General features: G+C 43.8%; 1 protein-coding gene across 6 annotated transcripts in view; it reads right to left on the bottom strand.

Annotated features, from left to right (window-relative positions):
- The window catches only part of Ralgps1 (Ral GEF with PH domain and SH3 binding motif 1), a 235,789-nt gene that overhangs the window by 192,421 nt on the left and 24,056 nt on the right, over positions 1 to 19,312 (bottom strand). For all 6 annotated transcript variants that reach the window (XM_048343137.1, XM_048343155.1, XM_048343130.1 and 3 more), the window contains exons 2-4: positions 15,949 to 16,072; positions 11,617 to 11,724; positions 2,115 to 2,165 (exon numbers count right to left, since the gene is read on the bottom strand). In XM_048343137.1, the coding sequence (XP_048199094.1) occupies positions 2,115 to 2,165; positions 11,617 to 11,724; positions 15,949 to 16,005 (216 nt within the window). In that variant the 5' untranslated portion in view covers positions 16,006 to 16,072. The remainder of the gene's footprint in view (positions 1 to 2,114; positions 2,166 to 11,616; positions 11,725 to 15,948; positions 16,073 to 19,312) is intronic.

Genomic DNA, 19,312 nt, shown 5'->3' with positions numbered 1-19,312 from the left:
CAGCTGCTGGCCTCTGCTTCCTCTAAAATCTTATTACATCCGACTTCCAACTGTGCCTTACTCATGCCCTTCCCACTCTGGGGTGGTCTAGCCACAACATGGCAGGCATCCTCCAGAGGAAAAATTCCAGTTTTTAGTCTGCTAACAATAACAGCAGCGAAGAGCCAGGGCAGCTTCCAGATTCCTTCTGTGAACCATGATTTTGACAGTGAAGAACAAGTCCTTAGCATGTCATATATCCAACAAGTTCAAGACTGGGTTTCTCCAGATAGCTCCACGCAATCACTTCTGAATGCTCACTCTGCACCTAGCTAACTTTTACAAAATAGTACTGATTGGGCTCCAGACCACAGCGAATGTAGGCAGGTGGGAGAGGGGGGAACAACACTGGCCACCCCATGTTTCCAAGGCTGTCTGGGTGATTCGGAGGAGCTATCACTCCTCTAAACTAGGCTAAACATTACACTTCAATGTCTGGTCAAAACGTGAAACAAGACATAGCCTGACAAGGTACATATTCACACTACAGTGCCTGGGAAAAGAGTCTCAGTATTGCCCTTGCTGACTGACAGACAGACAGACAGACAGACACACACACACATACACACACACACACACACACACACACACACACACACACACACACATCACACTACTTCCCTCCCTACTTCCCTCCCACTATCAGACTGGACAGTGATGCTAGCTGCCTGAAAACCCTTGATATGCAAGACAAAGAACAGATCAAAGCTAAGCAGAAAACATCAGAAATGGCCTCCGCTGAGACTGAAGACAACCCTCACGCAGAACTCCACCCAAGAGCTCCAAGAGGTAGTGAGTTGTTTATTAGAAACAACGAATCGTTCCACATTAGAACAAAACAGAAAAAGATGAAGTCAGCCAGTTCAAACAAGCACACAGAGCTTGGATCCCCAAGCTCACCGAACAGAACACACACAAACACAAACCACTGTGACATCTTTAGGTACACACTGAGAACAGCTAGCACATCGTTTTGTCAGAATTTGTAGTAAATAGATGCCAGCTCTAGGGAGGCCTATATACTTTGTCTGGGTTTGTATCGGGACACTAGGTCACAGTCTCAGTCATTGTATTGTAAAGCCAGGAATGTTCTGGAATTCACACCAGAATGGGTTGCAGCAAACACTTTGGCCTATCCTCCCCACCACACCCTCCTTTTCTGAGATCTACACCTCACCTCTAAGGATGGGTGCCCCAACCATATTTGTTCATCTTAACCTTAGGTGACTGGACGGACACTGGACACAACTAAACCAGGCCAGCCTGGGATATCTGCTTAAACAGGGATCATGTAAATGTGAGTCCTTTGGGGAGGTCAAATTGGATGAATTGTGCAGATGGGAAAGTAGGCAGGAGTAGGCATGGAGGCAAGAGGCAGGGACTGCCCATGGCTTGCAGGGCCTGGGCCGCCCACGGATGGTTCTGTGGCATGACCTCTACCCTGGGGATAAAGTTGTCTTCTGCCTATTCAGCTACTTTGAAATGGATTTCTGTTATTTGGTAGCAAAAACATGAAACCTTGAAGAACTAACTAAACTAACTAAAGCCTCATTGTTACCCATTGCCAGACATTTCCAGGAATTTTTAAAGACTAAAATCATCGCTTCCCATTACTGTTTCTAAAAACATACATATGCTTTGAACATAAATATGTAAGCATTTTGCTATGGCAACTGGTTTCAAAAACAAACAAGGCAGCCACCGAGAATGTGGGATCAGCAAAAGGAAAGCCTCTAGAATACACTAGTACGTGCCCTTCTCGACACTGGCTACTTTCAGCCAGGGCAGCCTGGGATAAGGAGGAATACATCCAAGCTGACTCTCCAGCATCAGGCCTGGGGCAATGACTGCTCAACCTGCCCGCATACCCAGATAAGTGGCTTTCTCTGCAGAACCCAAACACTGGGCTCAAACAATGGGCAGCAGTGGAAATGGAAAGAGGCTTAAACTGATAACATGCACCTACAGATTCCAAGACAGAAAGCGAGACACTGAGTCACTCCGAGAGTGGCTGACTATACCCTCTCTCCCCAGCCACAGCATTAGTGGGAGAGTATAAAGGACGAAGTACAGACCTCCGGCTGGATAGCTTTAAACACGGGGATGTCCATGAGGGTGATCTGGCTCTGCAACAAAAGAGAGTCCATGTTAGGAAATGCTAGACATCAAAGACAACTGCATATCAGTTCAGACCCAGAAGCTACACTCCCCTCATGACACAGAATGCAGCAAAAGAATGGGTTTCTTATTCATTTAAATTCATTTAATGGATAAAAACATTAAACTTTCATGTTACCTGATGGTTATTACATGATGGTTTTACATGATGGATATTACATGGTAGCTTGAAACATGTGTTTAAATCAAGTTAAATATATCTATCTTCTGAAACATTTACAATTTCTTCATAGTAAAAACATTCCAAATCCTTTCTTTTGGCTTTGTGAGATGCACAGCACAGAGCTACTGTCTACAATCACTGTATTGTGCAACAACCTACTACAACTTCTCTCTCCTATCTAATAGTGACTTGGTATCCACTGATTGAACTCTCCTCACCCCTCCCTCCTCTACTCTCCAGCCTCTAGAAGCCATCATTCCATTCTCAACTTCTCTGAGATTGACTTCCTTAGAGTCCACATATTAGTGATAGCATGCCCTGCTTGTCTCTCTGATCCTGGCTTATGTCATAACATAATGTCCTCCAGTTCCATCCACACTATCACAAATGACAGGATTCCATGCTTTTCCTATGACTGAATATTATTCCTTCTGTGCACATACCAAAATGTTCTGATCTACACATCAGCTGATCGACACTTAGGCTGAGTCCATTTCTTGCCTATTAAATAGTATTGCAATAAACATGGGAATGGAGGTGTCTGTCTCTCTGACATACTGATATTCCATTTCTTTTACATATATACCCAAAAGTGGGATTGGCTGGATCATATGCACTTCTATTTTTAACTTTCTGAGGAACCTCCATACTGTTTTCCGTAACAGCTACAATTTACATTCCCACCAACAGTGTACAAGGGTTTCCTATTCTCTAAGTTCCTGACAATACCTGCTCTATCTTTTCAATAACAGTCATTCTTCCTGAAGTATTATGGTGTCTTACTCTGGTATTGACTTGCACTTGCCTAATGATTGCTGATGCTGAAGATTCTTTCAGTACCTGTTGGTCATTTATTTGTTTTGTTTTGTTTTTTTGCCAGTCCTGGGGCATGAACTCAGGGCCTGAGTATTGTCCCTGGCTTCTTTTTGCTCAAGGCTAGCACTCTACCACTTGAGCCACAGCACCACTTCTGGCTTTTTCTATATATGAGGTGCTGAGGAATCGAACCCAGGGCTTCATGTATATGAGGTGAGCACTTTACCACTAGGCCATATTCCCAGCCCACCCTGTTGGTCATTTACAGCCTTTCTTTTGACAAATGTCTATTTTTGCCCATTTATTAGTCAGGTTTTAGAGTTCTGTTTGTTGCTATTGAGGTTTTTAGAGTTATTTATACATTCTGGACATTAACCCCGTGCCAAACGTTTATTTTGTAAATATTTTTCCCCAGTGTATAGGTTGTCTCTTCACTCTTTTTCTTTGCCAGTCTTGGGGCTTGAGCTCTGGGCAGGGGTGCTGTCCCTGAGCTTTTGCACTCAAGACTAGCACTTTGCTACTTGAGCCACAGCTTCACTTCCAGCTTTTTTTTTTTTTTTTTTTGTAGTTTAGTAGAGATAGGAATATCATGGACTTTCCTGCCTAGGATGGCTTCGAACCATAATCCTCACATTTCAGTTTCCTGAGTAGCTAGGATTACGGGCGTGAGCCACTGGCCCCGGCTTGTCTCTTCACTTTGATGATTATTTCCTTCACAATACAAAAGCTTTCTTCAGGTCCTATAATCTCAGTCATCTATTACTGCTTTCATTTCTGTGCTTTTGAGGTTTTATTTTTAAAAAACCTTGCCCATTCCAATGTCCTGAAGCATTTCTTCTGTATTTTCTTCTAGTATTTCATAGTTTCAGGTCTTACACTTAAGTCTTTAATCTGTTTCAAGATGGGCTTTGTAGCTGGTGAGAGATAAGGGAAATTTCTGAAATGCCTCTCCCATCCCATTCCTACCTCATAAATCCCCATCCACACCCTCCTTTCTGACTGGGAGATGAACTTTCAACTCAAAACTTTAATAGAGTTATTTGGAAGGTGGGGCCCAGAGTAAGGGAACATTTTTTACTTTGGAAATGTTTGTACTGTATGGATTTTTATTTGATGAATGAATTACTTTCCTAATTTAAAAAGTTGTATTAAGTGGTATAACTTGTTTACATGTATAAAGACAGAACAATGAAACTTGAATTTGTTTTGGGAACGGGGAGAGGGGTAGAAGTTGATAACTGGGGTTTGGTTGATTAGGATGCATTGTATACATGTGTAGGTATGTTCCAAAGGAACATCCTTATACAACTAATGTATGCTAATTTTAAAAGTTGGGTTAAATATTAAAAATCAGAATGAGGGCTGGGGATATGGCCTTGTGGCAAGAGTGCTTGCCTCGTATACATGAGGCCCTGGTTCAATTCCCCAGCACCACATATACAGAAAATGGCCAGAAGTGGCGCTGTGGCTCAAGTGGCAGAGTGCTAGCCTTGAGCAAAAAGAAGCCAGGGACAGTGCTCAGGCCCTGAGTCCAAGCCCCAGGACTGGCCAAAAATAAATAAATAAATAAAATAAAAAATAAAAATCAGAATGATAAACAAGGATATTATATACTATTATAAATTTAAATTTACTTTTAAATTGTGACTTAATGAAAGTATACTTGTCTTTTGAAATCTACATTATATGGTAATATACTAATCAAGATGCCTGCAGACAGATGTAAGCCCTGAACCATTCACTCATGGAAATCAGCACAAAGCAGAGCACAAGCCCTGGAAAACCCTCATGGCAATCTGACACAGCCACACATTTCTGTCCTATTTTCTAAGTATCAGGTCTCAACAGACTGGAAATGAAAGAACTGGTTGGTCCTTTATCACAGCCAGTTTAAAGACACCAATGCCATCAATAGAGAAAAAAATGTATCAGGTTAAAAGGCTATGCCTGAAATTAGAAAATCATCTGGGACAGTAAGAAAAGGCACATATGTTGACAGTTGACAATTCTTCTATCTCCTCCACATGTCACATGGGATGGCAGATGTCAGTTAACATATGCTTCTGTGACAAGCCAGGGAAATGAGAGCCAAGAGCCTCTGGATATCTCTGTCCGCTAAACCTGTCCAGTGGAACAAGCCTGGGATCTATAATCCACACAGCCTGGGGGTCTCAACACTGTGACTTAACAGCAATGCTCCCTGACATATGACTTACCTTCTCCAGTCTCAAGTGGCACATCTGGAAAGTGGTGTTAGTAACCCTTATCCTTCAGGACCTTGGTGAAAATGTAAAATAAAGGCCTAGAATACCTGGTCCCTAACAGATGCTCAATAAATATATGAGGGAAGAGAGAAAGATTAGCAAAAGAAGAGTCACAGAGATGGAGCCATGAATCAGCATGTGAATTTATGACTCCTAACCAATACAGGAGCTGAGGAACAAGGCATCGCTTGCTTGGCTGGTCACCCATGCATAGAAGCTACTTCAGAGAAAATTGAAAGGAGGTTGTAACATTGAGGCAGCAAAAAGCCTCCTGTCAGAAATATTCTTAGAAAAAAAACAATACATAAGGTGTGTCACCACTGACCACAATCCAAGGCCTCAGTGCAGAACTGCAGCCAGCTTTTGGCACAGTGCAAAGGCAGCTTGAGGTCACTGGGATCCTGAAAAGCACAGGACACAGGCCAAGGCTGAACAGGAGAAGGAATGAGCAGGGGCTTCACTCAGTGGAGAGCCTCTTTGTCCCCTCCCTGGAGACAGTGCTCCTTGTGGGCACAGAGGTGAAATGCTGCCACTAATGGAAGCATGGCAAGCAAACAGAAGGTGCCACAAGAGGAATCCAGACTCTTCCATCCAGGTTCCCCCTCAGTGGTGAGGGGACACATGACATCAACAGAACCTGCCAGCCCCCATGATCTGGGTATGGAATGGCTTGTGAGGTCCACAGGCCCAGTCCTGGCCTGTAGCTGCAGAGCTCAGATCTATGTCCTGGGCAGGGCAGTACAAACAGATTTCCATTTTTTCTGCCAGATCCATCAGGATTCTTAGTGAAGTGCTCCTCATATTTGTATTAATTCTGCCACACTGGGGAACAGAAAGGCCTTGTGAAAAACAGGAGATTTGAGCTGAAAGTTCAGAGGGCCTTGGAAATCTCTCATGCGGCTTAAGGTAACTGCTATCTAGGAGACCCAGCAGGATGTTTGCAGTGTCATTTAGGAATGTGAAAATGAGAAAACTCCCTTTCTACTGCCATCAATTCTAGAGCTTGCTACTGATTTTCCAGGTTTTGGGGGGGCGTTTAATGGCAACCTTATATTCTGAGCTGTTTTGGATGGCTTAAATTGGAAATATCTTCCAAATAAACTATGAATGTTTCCTGTAAAAACAAAAAGACTATATGCAGGCCTAGACAATATAAATCCACATAGATATGGATAGAAATATAGATGCTTACTTAGCTATAGTAGCAAAACTCTAAACAACTTAAAAATCTAACAACCTACATAATAAAAGGGATTTTTATCCAGGTGCTGGTGGCTCATACCTGTAATTCTACCTACTCAAGAGGCTGAGTCCTAAGGATCATGGTTCAAAGCCAGCCTAGGCAGGAAGGTCCATGAGGTTTCTACTCCAATTAACCACCAGAAAATGAGAAGTGGAGCTGTGGCTCAAAGTGGTAGAATGCTAGCCTTGAGCACAAAAGCTCAGGGAAAGTGTCCAGGCCCTGAGTTCAAGCCTCATGACTGACATTAAAAGACAAGGTTTATATCAGACAATGAAATCTTTCTTCACTTTATGATCCAATAGTTTACCAAGAATGTGTCTTTAATACTAGCCTTCTCAGGTTGACATTCCCAGCTTTATTGTAAACTCTTTCAATATGCAGTCTTGAATCTTTTATTTCAAGAACATTTTCTTAAATTATAGTTTGTGCTCACTTGCTTTATTTCTCCTTTTCTGGGATTCTTATCATCTGTAGGTTGGATCCTCCTAACCTAACATTAATATTTATCATTTTGTCTCAGTCTTCTGATCTATATCATTGATTTTGACATGAAAAAGTTTCATCCTTTAAGGCATTTTCTGTATGTTTAACTGTTCTTTTGTTCCTTCTAGTTCAATCTTCATTCCCCAAAGAATTTCTCATTTGTTTACTGGAGTTTGAACTCAGGGCCTCACATTTGCTATACAGGCACTCTACCAATGAGCCATGCTTCCAGCACTGTTTTGCTGTTTTTGTTTTTGTTTAGTTTCCAAAGCTTTTTAAAAAATTATCTTTATGTAGTTGTATAAAGGAGTTGCCATTTAACAAAGCAGTTTATTATTTTTTGGTTTTGTTTTTGTTGCCAGTCCTGGGGTTTGAACTCAGGGCCTGAGCACTGTCCCTGGCTTCTTTTTGCTCAAGGCTAGCACTCTGCCACTTGAGCCACAGCGCAACTTCTGGCTTTTTCTATATATATATGTGGTGCTGAGGAATCAAACCCAGGACTTCATGTATAGGAGGCAAGCACTTTACCACTAGGCCATATTGCCAGCCCAACAAAGTAGTTTATGAATGCAATATATTTTGATCAGTGTCACTTCTTCCAACATTCTCACCTATCACTCTCCTACCCACCCCTTCCCTCTTTTTAATTTTGCAGGATATACATTCAATTCTTTTTTTTTTTTTTTTTTTGGCCAGTCCTGGGCCTTGGACTTAGGGCCTGAGCACTGTCCCTGGCTTCTTCCCGCTCAAGGCTAGCACTCTGCCACTTGAGCCACAGCGCCGCTTCTGGCCGTTTTCTGTATATGTGGTGCTGGGGAATCGAACCTAGGGCCTCGTGTATCCGAGGCAGGCACTCTTGCCACTAGGCTATATCCCCAGCCCCTACATTCAATTCTTGATTGCACTCTCCCCTTCTTCTCTTTATTTGTCCACCCCTTTCCTCTGGATCCCAGCCCACCCATCTGAAGTACCTACTTCCTGATGATTTATTTTGCTAAGCTTTGACTTTGTCTAGTTGAGTTCTCCCATGAATCTACGGTATTTCAGTTGACACATTTGTATACACTTGCATACCACCCAGTATTTACTTATAAGTTTGTAAGCTAAATCTCTCTGGAACTGACTTACTCCACTTAATGTAATTTTTTTCCAGGTCTTTCTACTTCTTTACAAATGGTACAATGTCATTCTTTCTAACGGATCAGTAAAATTCCACTGTGTATATATACCATTTTCTTGATCCATTTGTCCTGGGGTATCTGGGCTGATTTCACACTTTGGCTCTTGTGAATAGTGCTGCAATAAACATGGTTGTGTGGGTGGCTCTGCTGTATCTTGGTTTGTAATCTTTTGGATAAGTGTCCAGGACTGGAATTGCTGGATCATAGGGGAGGTCTAGGTTTAGTGTTTTGAGGAACCACCTCCACACTGCTTTCCAGAGTGGCTGAACAAGGTGACATTCATACGAACAGTATATTAGGGTTCTTTTTTGGCTGCATCCTCACAAGCATCTGTTATCATTTGTTTTCTTGATAATGGTCATTCTAACTGGAGTGAGCAGAATCTCAATGTTGTTTTACATTTCCTTTATGGCCAAAGATAATGAGCATTTCTTCATGTGTCTATTGGCTATTTTTACTTCTTCTGATAAGACTCTCTTTAGCTCATTAGCCCACTTATTAATTGGGTAGGGGGAGGTTGTTGTTGTTTTTTAATGTATGTGTGCCAATCCCAGGGCTTGAACTCAGGGCCTGGGCACTGTCCCTAAGATTTTGTGCTCAAGGCTAGCATTCTACCACTTTAGTCACAGCACCATTTCTAGATTTTTGGTAGTTAAGTGGAGGTAAGAGTCTCACAGACTTCCCTGTCTGGGATGACTTGAACCATGATCCTCAGATTTCAGCCTCCTGAATAGCTAGGATTACAGGTATGAGCCACCTGTACACAGCCTGAGGAAGTGGAGCTGTGTCTCAAGTGGAAGGGTACTAACCTTGGGGGGCAGGGAGAAGCTCAGGGAAAGTACCTTGAGTTCAAGTCCCAAGACCAGCACCAAAAAAAAAGCAGGTGCTTTTTGACATTTCTTTTTTTTTCTTTAACCAGTCTTGGAGCTTGAACTCAGGGCCTGAGCACTGTCCCTAGCTTCTTTCACTCAAGGGTAGTACTCTGCCACTTGACCCACAGCACCACTTCTAGCTTTTTCTATATATGTGGTGCTGAGGAATCAAACCCAGGGCTTCATGTACATGAGGCAAGGACTTTACCACTAGGCCATATTCTCAACCCCAAAATTTCTTTCATGTGTGCACATACTATTATTTACAGTAACTCTTTGCTTTTATTTTTCAATATGGTTACTTGGAGGTTTGAACTTGGATATGTGGCTTGAAGTATATTCTTTAGGCAGTGCTAGTCAGATAAAGCCAGTGTTAAACATGAAGTAGGACACCTACTATATATGTGAAAAGGCAGTAATTTGCTTATCAATCAGTTAAGAATAATAATTGTGACTAATTTATAAAGCTATCTTGAACAGGAAATTAGATAAGGTATATAAAACATTTAGCACAATGTAATAGATGTCCAATATGGGAGCTGCATTACCTCCTATTACTTTACTATTGCCTCCTAACTATTACCTCCTAGACAATTAGAGGATAAGGATTTTCAGACTTGGCTCTGCAAACAACCAGTTATGAGTCACATAAGAAAATACTTCTTCAGTTTCTCTATTACATAATCAGTAGCTAGGACTGGGGGCATGGCCAAGGGTAGAGTGCTTGCCTCATATGTGCAAAGCCCTGAATTCAATCCCCAGTACCACAGGTAACAAAAAAGAAAAAGGAAGAAAGAAAATTTGTAGCTAATGATCTGTTCATCAGGCTGTTGGAAGAAGTGAATCCCTTAAGTACACACGTGTTTACTGAGTACCTACTATTAGCTAGGTGTATTTTGGGCACGGGATGGTGGTGGTGGTGGTGGTGGTGAAATAATAGACAAGTCAGTTCATATCCCTAGGGAGTTTGTATTCCAAGGGAGGAGATATGGAATAAAAAGTCAGTGTTAAGGGCTGGGAATGTGGCTTACTGGTAGAGTGCTTGCCTAGCGTGCATGATGCCCTGGGTTCAATTCCTCAGTACCACATAAACAAACAAATTAAAAAAAAAACAAAACAAAAAACAGCCAGAAGTGGCACTATGGCTCAAGCAGCACAGTGCTAGCCTTGAGCAAAAGAAGCTCAGGAACAATGTCCAGACCTGAGTTCAAGCCACAGGACTGGGGGGGAAAAAAAAAGGTCAGTGTTATATAATGGAATGTTAGGTAGCAACAAGAGTCCTGCAGAAAAGCAGAGAAAGAGGAGAGGGATGGAAGGATGCTGTATCAGTCTAGGGCCAGTCCTCCCTGACACTGACCTGTAAATGGAGAAAAATCCAACTGCTGGACCAAAGGATGAGTGAGACAAGAAGCTGCCAGGAAGTACAGGAGAACAGACAGCCAGTGCAGAGCCGGAGAACCACGGGAAGAGGAAGCAAGGACCATGGCTGGGGAAGACCTGGCCTCAGGGGCAATTCTGGGACTCATTCTAGTGGAAGAAAGTTTTAAAGCAGGTTTTAAATGGACCCCTTGGACACACTGAGGCCCAAGCATAGCCTGGCACAAAGTGAATGAGGGAACCCGGGACAGCATACCAGTGAAATGGGACAGCTGATTCCTGTGGCACTCCAGTGGGCACAAAGCCTCCATACCGTAAGGGACAAGGAAAGTGGGTGTGGTGGAACACTTCCATGGTCCTACAGAGAAGCACAGCCCTGGGATTTTACCCCAAATCACACAAAAGGTCACCTCAGAGCCAATATAGTCCCTCTACCCACAAGTCAAGTCATGCCAACCAGCACTAAGAGTGGCTAAAGAAAACCAATTTTTAAAATATAAAATAACTGTCCCGACATTATTATCTATCATTGCAGGAAATTATAAAAGTGCAAATAAACAAAAAGAAGAAAAACTAAAATTACAAATACCTAAAATCTACAACCAAAAAACTATAGCAAGTAACATGTTTGGCTCTATGGAATATATAAACACAGGGGGCTGGGGATATGGCCTAGTGGCAAGAGAGCTTGCCTCGTATACATGAGGCCCTGGGTTCGATTCCCCAGCACCACATATACAGAAAATGGCCAGAAGTGGCGCTGTGGCTCAAGTGGCAGAGTGCTAGCCTTGAGCAAAAGGAAGCCAGGGAGAGTGCTCAGGCCCTGAGTCCAAGGCCCAGGACTGGCCGAAAAAAAAAAAAAAAAAAGGAATATATAAACACAGGTGTAGACGCGATGCAAACACATGGGCGTGGTCTATGTGCCCTGAAACCAGGTGTCATTCTCTGTAAACAACGCTGTAGGCAGCTCCCCTCACCCCATCAGATCTGTGGCACTTACAGCAAACTCCTCGGGAGTCACTTTCAAGACATCAAAGACGACAGCGTCGTAGCTCTTGCTGGCATAGTCGCAGCTCTGGCCCTCCAGCGAGTCTGAGCTGCTGCTGCCCTGTGGAGAACACAGATGGTGGCACCTGAGTGGCCAGCATGGAATCACTGCTCCCAGACCCCAAGCGGAGGGTGCAGGACTGACAGAAAAGAACACTTAAAGAGCTCCCAGAGTTTTACTTAGCACTTTACACCACTTGAGACACTCCACATGCATGACCTCGTCTCATTCTCAGGGTTACCCCATGTGTATACACCATTACTGATCCCATTTTACCAATACAGACGTAGAGGTATCTCAGCTGTGAAGCTGCTTTCTTAACTGACCCCAAAACATACACCATCAGTCACCACTCCTGCTTCTGGCCAGCAGTGCAGACATGGGAAAAAAGCAGACATGGGGAAAAAGCTGGGGTGGGGGCAAGGGGGTTGTAGCTCAGCTTTGGAGCATGCATGAGACCATGGTTTCCATCCATCTCTTGAGCCTGAAAGAGAAGAGCAGACCCTGTCCATTTCCTCTTGGAGAGGATACTCATCACCCAGTGCATCTCAAAAGGCCTCAGGGGCAGACTGTGTGCAAGTCACATTTAACAGAGTCTTTCTCGTAAAGACTCTCTCAGGCTTCCTGCCTGTGAGAAAGGAGCTCCTATAAAGAAGCAAGCTGAAACTCCCCAAGGATGGCCTATCTCATGAAATCCCACAATATGTGGATCCCAGAATGCTATGCACACTTGCTTCACACTTCCTTGTTTGGGGATCCAATAGGCTTACCACCCCAAATTGTGTCCCCTTCCTAAGTGGTTCTATGTGGCTAAAACTCCTGAAGAAGGAGTTAGTGGTTACTGCTGACCTCAATATCTCACAGTGTGGGTTAGAGAATATACTTTTATTAATTCCTCTTTACTTCACTCATTCCAAAATGGTTAGATCTGGAAAAACACTGCAATCTTACTGGAAACAGAAATGTTTCGGGGCCAGAGAGGGAAACCAATAATAACCATTTGCAATGTAAAGGTAAGTAGAGGAGCAGGAAGGTAACCTGCCAGCTTTAGCAGGCCTGTGTTAAACAGAGGTTCTTTTTTTTTTTGCCAGTCTGGGACTTGAACTCAGGGCCTGAGCACTGTCCCTGGCTTCGAGCGCCACTTCCGCCTTTTTCTGTTTATGTGGTGCTGAGAAATTGAACCCAGGGCTTCATGTATTCGAGGCAAGCACTCTACCACTAGGCCATATTCCTAGCCCCGGAAGAGGTTCTTACAACTCAACTCCTAGATGTCTTTATTTCTATTTTTTCTTTTCTCATTTTTTGTTCCACTGGCAATACTAGGATTTAAACATGGGGCTTGGGCTGGGAATGTGGCTTAGTGGTAGAGTGCTTGCCTAGCATGCATGAAGCCCTGGGTTCAATTCCTCAGCACCACATATATAGAAAAAGCCGAAAGTGGCGCTGGGGCTCTTGTGGTAGAATGCTAGCCTTGAGCAAAAAGTAGCCATGGACAGTGCTCAGGCCCCAAGTTCAAGCCCAGGACTGGCAAAAAAAAAAAAAAAAAAAAAAAAAAAAGAACCACCCTATAGGCCCTATTTCTTTGCTTAGATTTTTGTATTTTTGTCCAGGTCTAGCCTCAGATTTTGATTCTCCTGCTTATGGCCTCTGGAGTAGCTAGGTTCAAACTTGGGTTAGCCTCAGACTCTGATCTTCCCAATCTCTGCATCCTAAGTAGCTGGATTTATAAGCATGTACTGCCATTCCCAGCCATAAGCTGGTCTTAAGATGAGGCAAACTACAGTGCTTAAGAGCTCTACAGTCAGACGGGCGTAGATAAAATGCCAGATTTGCACAGGTTGCCATCTGATTTCAGTCACATGCTCTCAAGTTACTGAGTCTCACTTGTATGTAAAATGGTGATATTAAATCTGCATCCCAGGGTTGTAGTTTGGGTTATCTAAAGAAGCTGAGAAGGCAACTCCAAAATCCCGCTTCCTGGGAGATGTTGGCTCAAAAGGCATGGGGCAGGCTCGGAATGGCTATTTTAAAAGCTCCATAGTGGGAGGGACAACCTCCCTTTAAAATATAAGTCAGAGTAATGCTGAGACGTCCTAACAAGTGCTCCTGATGCATACGGATTACCACAGAATTCCGTCTCCCCATCCTACATACAGACAAAACTCTAGAAGTCACTCTGCACAATCCATCCACTTCTAGAAAGCAGCTCAGCCAGGCTAACACAGCTGATCTCCTCCAAGACAACATGCCATCATGTTGGGGTAGCAGCTGGAGAGAAAGCCTGGCTTAAACCCATGCACCTGGCCAGTGGTGGCATCCAAAGCCAGCATGCTCTTTACCCATCTGTGCCTTAGGTTCCTTATCTACAAACTGGACTAAACAATGGTACATAACTAATGGAGTTACTGTGAGCACGAAAGGCTGAGGCACATGGGAAGAGAGAAGTTCCTGGAATATAGTGCACTAAATTAAGGGTGTACATGAATGTAAACGTGCCATTCAGTCACCAAGCTTTGCTGGATACTCCAAGTGTACATGAATAAATTCATTCATTTATTCAATATATATTACTGAGTACTTAGCATGTGCTGGGTATACACATAGGACACACATCTGTCCTTCAGTATCTGCACACAATTGTTCATAGCTCCTACAGGACACTGAAACCTGCAGATACTCAAGTTATTTCCGTAAAATGGCCTTGCATGGCCTCCCTAGAATCATCTCTAGGTTATTTTAAAATACCTCATCCAATTTAAATGCTAATGAAGAGTTGTTAGATGGAGTGGGGGATAAAAGGGGCCAGATTTATTGAAATATAGTATATGTATGTGTGGAGATGTAACAATAAAATCTCTTCCATAACTAATATAAACTAATTTTTAAGAAATCAGGGAATAGTAACAAGAAAGAAGTCACATGTTCAGAACAATATAATTTTCTCCCAGTGGTTTTAAACCATGGTTAGCAGACCCCATGGATTGAGAGCAGAATCCACACACTCATATGCATGCATGCAGTACACACACAGGTAATGAAAGAAGTTCTTTCTTTTCTAGGTGGAGTATAAAGTATACACAGAAACAGAAATCTAAGCTCATTTCCTGTTTTTTTCTTTTAGAGGTACTGGGGTTTGAATTCATATCTTTACACATTTGCCCTACCATTTGAGCCACATCTCCAGCCTAGAAAGGGAAGTCTGATTCCTCTAGCAACCAGTCTATTCCTAGGATTTCAAGTTTTACAGCTTTCCTGTCATATCATTGTACCTGCCCCAAACACATGCTATACAAAGAGACTTGTTTAATCAAAAGTTGTTCCAGGGGCTGGGAATGTGGCTTAGTGGTAGAGTGCTTGCCTAGCTGCATGAAGCCCTGGGTTGGATTCCTCAGGAGCAATAAACAGAAAAGGCCAGAAGGTACGTTGTGGCTCAGAGGTAGAGTTCTAGCCTTGAGCAAAAGAAGCTCAGGGACACAGTGCCCAGGCCTTGAGTTAAAGTGCCAAGACTGACAATAAAAAAAAGGTTGCTCCAAACGTATTCCCTGTTGATAATGATGATGTTGGTGGTGATGATGATGATAATTTATTTAAACTACACTAGCCTTGCTGGATAATTTTTTCAATACCTACAAGCTTGATTTCAAGGCTAGAGATCAAAACAAGGGCTTTGTCGGGAGTTTTATAGGAAGTAAACTAGTTACAGTTACTAGCTGGTTCTCCATCATTTCAAGCTCCTCGCTTGATGTGTGAACTCAGGGCCAACACTGTCACAGGAGCTGGCACTCACCTTAGACATAGAGGCACCAGGCCTCAGAGGACACCTGTCCTCCCCACATGTACTCCATCACTGAGCTTCTGGTGCAAGTCCCTAAGCCCTGTACAGGGGCCCTGGCCTAGGCCATTCAGACCACCAGGCCTTTACAGCCATTTCCTACAGAACAAGGTAAATAAGAACAGGGGCCAGCTGGAATGACTTCAGTCTGACTTCACTCCAGAATGTGTTACTTATTTATAATCGGCAGCAGATTTTCCTGGGAAAGCTCTGATCCCTTCTTGCCACCAAAATGGAATGTGGCACTTGCCATGGCTGGACCGGGTAAGTATTTGTTTTTCTTTGAAGAGAACGACTTCAGAAAACACACTGATCCGCAGGGCTGACTGCCTCCCAAATCTCACACCTGGTGTGAACCAGGACTGGGCATGCTAAGAATGGTGGCATTCATGCACTCGGTCCAGCCAGCAGGCCCCTTCCACCCGGCTACCCAGTCCTTGAAGACTCCATACCTGTGGAGTGGCAGAGGTGACCGACACGCTAGCCATCAGACCATTCTTCTTGTACATAGTCTCCAGGCCGTGGGGAGCTTCAGGGCAGCCTCTGCCGGTGACATAACCTGCCTGAGAGTCAGTCCTGCAAGGCAAAGGGGCTCATGAGAACCAGGCTTCAAACCCAATGGAGTCCCACCAGGGGAAGAGCGGTGCTGACACCTGAAGCCGATCACCCAGGGGACACCTCTCCTTGAGAGAAAGGTCATCAGCTGCTGCTTTTCAAGGTAACTATGGCCCAAAGGTGCAGCTTGTAGGGCTTGTACAGAGTTCAGTCTATTTTAAATTAATTACCAGCATCTAAAAACTGGAAACGTATACATAGTACTCTAGACCCTGACGGCAGCATGGGTCCATGTCCCTAACTGGCAGCCATTAGTTCGCAGTCCCACCTGGCCTGCACAACCATTTTCTGGCCATGCCTGAGCCTCCTGGGCAAGCAAGTGTGTATGGTTGGGGCAAAGGCAAAGGAGGAGACCAGCAGGTCATGCTCCCCTGGCACCTCATGGCTCTATCGCCCCAATCCAGATGGCAGCCAACCCCCACGAAGCACTCGCCATGTGCCATCTAACCCTCCCACCACCTACAGGGAGGTCGTGTCACTATGCCCATGTCACGTACAGGGAAACTAAGGCACAAGTTGCTAAGCCAGTCGTGCTCTGATGCCTGTGTTCGCATGCTACACATCGCATCACGATTCAAGACCCACTCCAAGTCCAGTCTGGTTCCTGTGTCTGGACAACACACTGGGGAGCAGGCTGCTCCCACACCGCAGGTACTCACTCATCACACTACAGGCACCCGTCACACCACAGGCACCCATCACCACAGAACCCAGATGGCGCCACCAACAGCTCTCCAACAGGAAAATGGCCAGGAGAGAAGGGAGGATGGGGAACGGAGGGGCACAGGTTGGAAGTCAACTGCAATTAACCAGGCAAAAGAATAAATAGGTCAAGGCTGAGGTGCTCACTGTGGGGCATTGCCACAGGGATGCATGTCCTTCATCAAGGAAGGAATAGGACAGTGGACTCGATTTGTAGGGAAAGATGATGAATTTGACTTGGGACACGCTTAATCTGTGGAGAATGAAGAGGTCAGCCCTGGAAAGACCACACCCTGAGTTCATCAAGAAAGACAGAAAGTTCCAGCCCCTTTGACATGACTCCTCCTCCCACCCCTCAGACATAGGCCCCAAGAACATGAGAGTCTCAGAGTCCAACAGGCAACAGGATACCACAATCACCAGGCCCCTCCCTGCATATCTCCCCACTATTCTCTCTTAACTGTTCCAAATGCTTGGTAATTTGAAAGGAAGGAAGGAGAGAGGAAGAGAAAGAGAAAGAAAATAGAGAGAAAGAAAGAAAGAGAAAAAAGAGAGAGAAGGAAAGAGAGAGAGAAAGGAAGGAAGGAAGGAATAGAAACTGGCCAGGTAAAGAGAAAAAGCTCAGCTAGAGAACCCAAAGCCTTTTTTATGAGTAAGGAATAGGAATGGGCTGAGAGCATTCATTGCTTAATCAGTTTTTCCCAGGAAAAGCTATGTTCCCTGCCACCAAAGATCACAAATTCATGACTTGGCTCATGTTTAAAAAGTAGCCACATCATTAGCCGGGTGCCGGTGGTTCACACCTGTAATCCTAGCTACTCAGGAGGCTGAGACCTGAAGATGGGGGTTCAAAACCAACCCAGGCAGCAAAGTCCCTGTGAGACTCTTATCTCCAATTAATCACTCAAAAACTGGAACTGGTGCTGTGGCTCAAGTGGTAGATTGTCAGCCTTGAGTACAAAGAGGCTTAGGGACAGTACCCAGGCCCTGAGTTCAAGCCCCACAACCAACAGGGAAAAAAAAAAGTAGCCACATCAAAACCTGACATCTCTCAAGAAAGAAATATATGAATGGGAAGTGGAACTGTGGCTCAAGTGGTTAGAGCACTACCTTGGAAAAAGCCAAGTGAAAGCAAGAGGCCCTGAGTTCAAGCTCTAGCACAAAAAAGAAAATGAAAATATATGAATAGCTAATAAAGGAAATACAAAGTAAAATCACACTCATTAAGATGACTAGAATTAGAACAACAAAACAGGGGTTGGGAATATAGCTCTGTGATAAGAGTGTTACTGTAATATGCACAAACCCTGGCTTTGTTTCCCAATATCACAAAGAAAAGAAAGGAGGAAGGGAAGAAAGAAGGCCAGAGGGAGGGAGTGGGGACAAAGAGACCAGTCCAAGTGTTGGCAAGGACATGGGAAAATAAAATTCTCATACCCTGCTGCTGGAAGGCAAAATGGTACAACAATGTTGGAAAATAATCTGGCAGTTTCTTTACAAGTTAAACAACACAGTCCAGCAATTCTATTCCTAGGTATCTACCTAAAAAGGATGAAAACATATATCACAGAGGAATGTACAGAATGTCTACAGCAGCATTATTCATAATAGCCTAATGCTGGAAACTATTCAAATGTCTATCAGCTGACAAAAAAAACCACAGTGCCATATATCCATATAATGAAATAATGTTCAACTATAAAAAGACAAGAAATACATCATGATATAAGCTATAATGGGATTAAACCTCCAAAACATTATGCTTTGTGAAAGAAGTCAGATACAAAAGAATACACTGTATGATTCCATTTTAGGAAATATCCAGAAAAGGCAAATTTAGAGAGACAAAATGCACATGGCAGGAGATGGACTACACAAGGACACAAGGGTGTTTGGGGAGTTACGAAAATGTTCTAAAACGGGATGATGGTGGCAAGTGCTTGGCTCCAGAGATTTGGATAGTATGACATTTTTTTTTTTTCGTCTTTTTTGCCAGTCCTGGGCTTGGACTCAGGGCCTGAGCACTGTCCCTGGCTTCTCTTTGCTCAAGGCTAGCACTCTGCCACTTGAGCCACAGCGCCACTTCTGGCCATTTTCTATATATGTGGTGCTGGGGAATTGAGCCCAGGGCTTCATCTACACAAGGCAAGCACTCTTGCCACTAGGCCATATTCCCAGCCCCAGTATGACATTTAAATGAAGCACTCTGAGCAATTTCATGATGATGATTCAACTTGTATGTTTATCATTAACCTTCGAAATAACCAAATACAAATCATACCAGCATATGATAAGGGAGAAGTGTAATGCCAATTAGTCCTGATATTAAGCTCTGAGAATTTCCCATGTAGGAGACAGGATGGTGAGGAGCCTGAAGAAAGCCTATTAAGTGGACATGACCCTCCAAGAGAAAGCCCCAAGACAGGCCCAGAGACTTGATGGAAAGTCAACCCAGCTCAAGCACTCAGAAGCAACTCAAGACTGGGTCAGGCCCCCTGG

The sequence above is a fragment of the Perognathus longimembris genome, chromosome 1, assembly GCF_023159225.1.
Source record: "Perognathus longimembris pacificus isolate PPM17 chromosome 1, ASM2315922v1, whole genome shotgun sequence".
Classification (NCBI taxonomy): Eukaryota; Metazoa; Chordata; class Mammalia; order Rodentia; family Heteromyidae; genus Perognathus; species Perognathus longimembris.
This window is presented reverse-complemented; position numbering and strand designations above follow the sequence as displayed.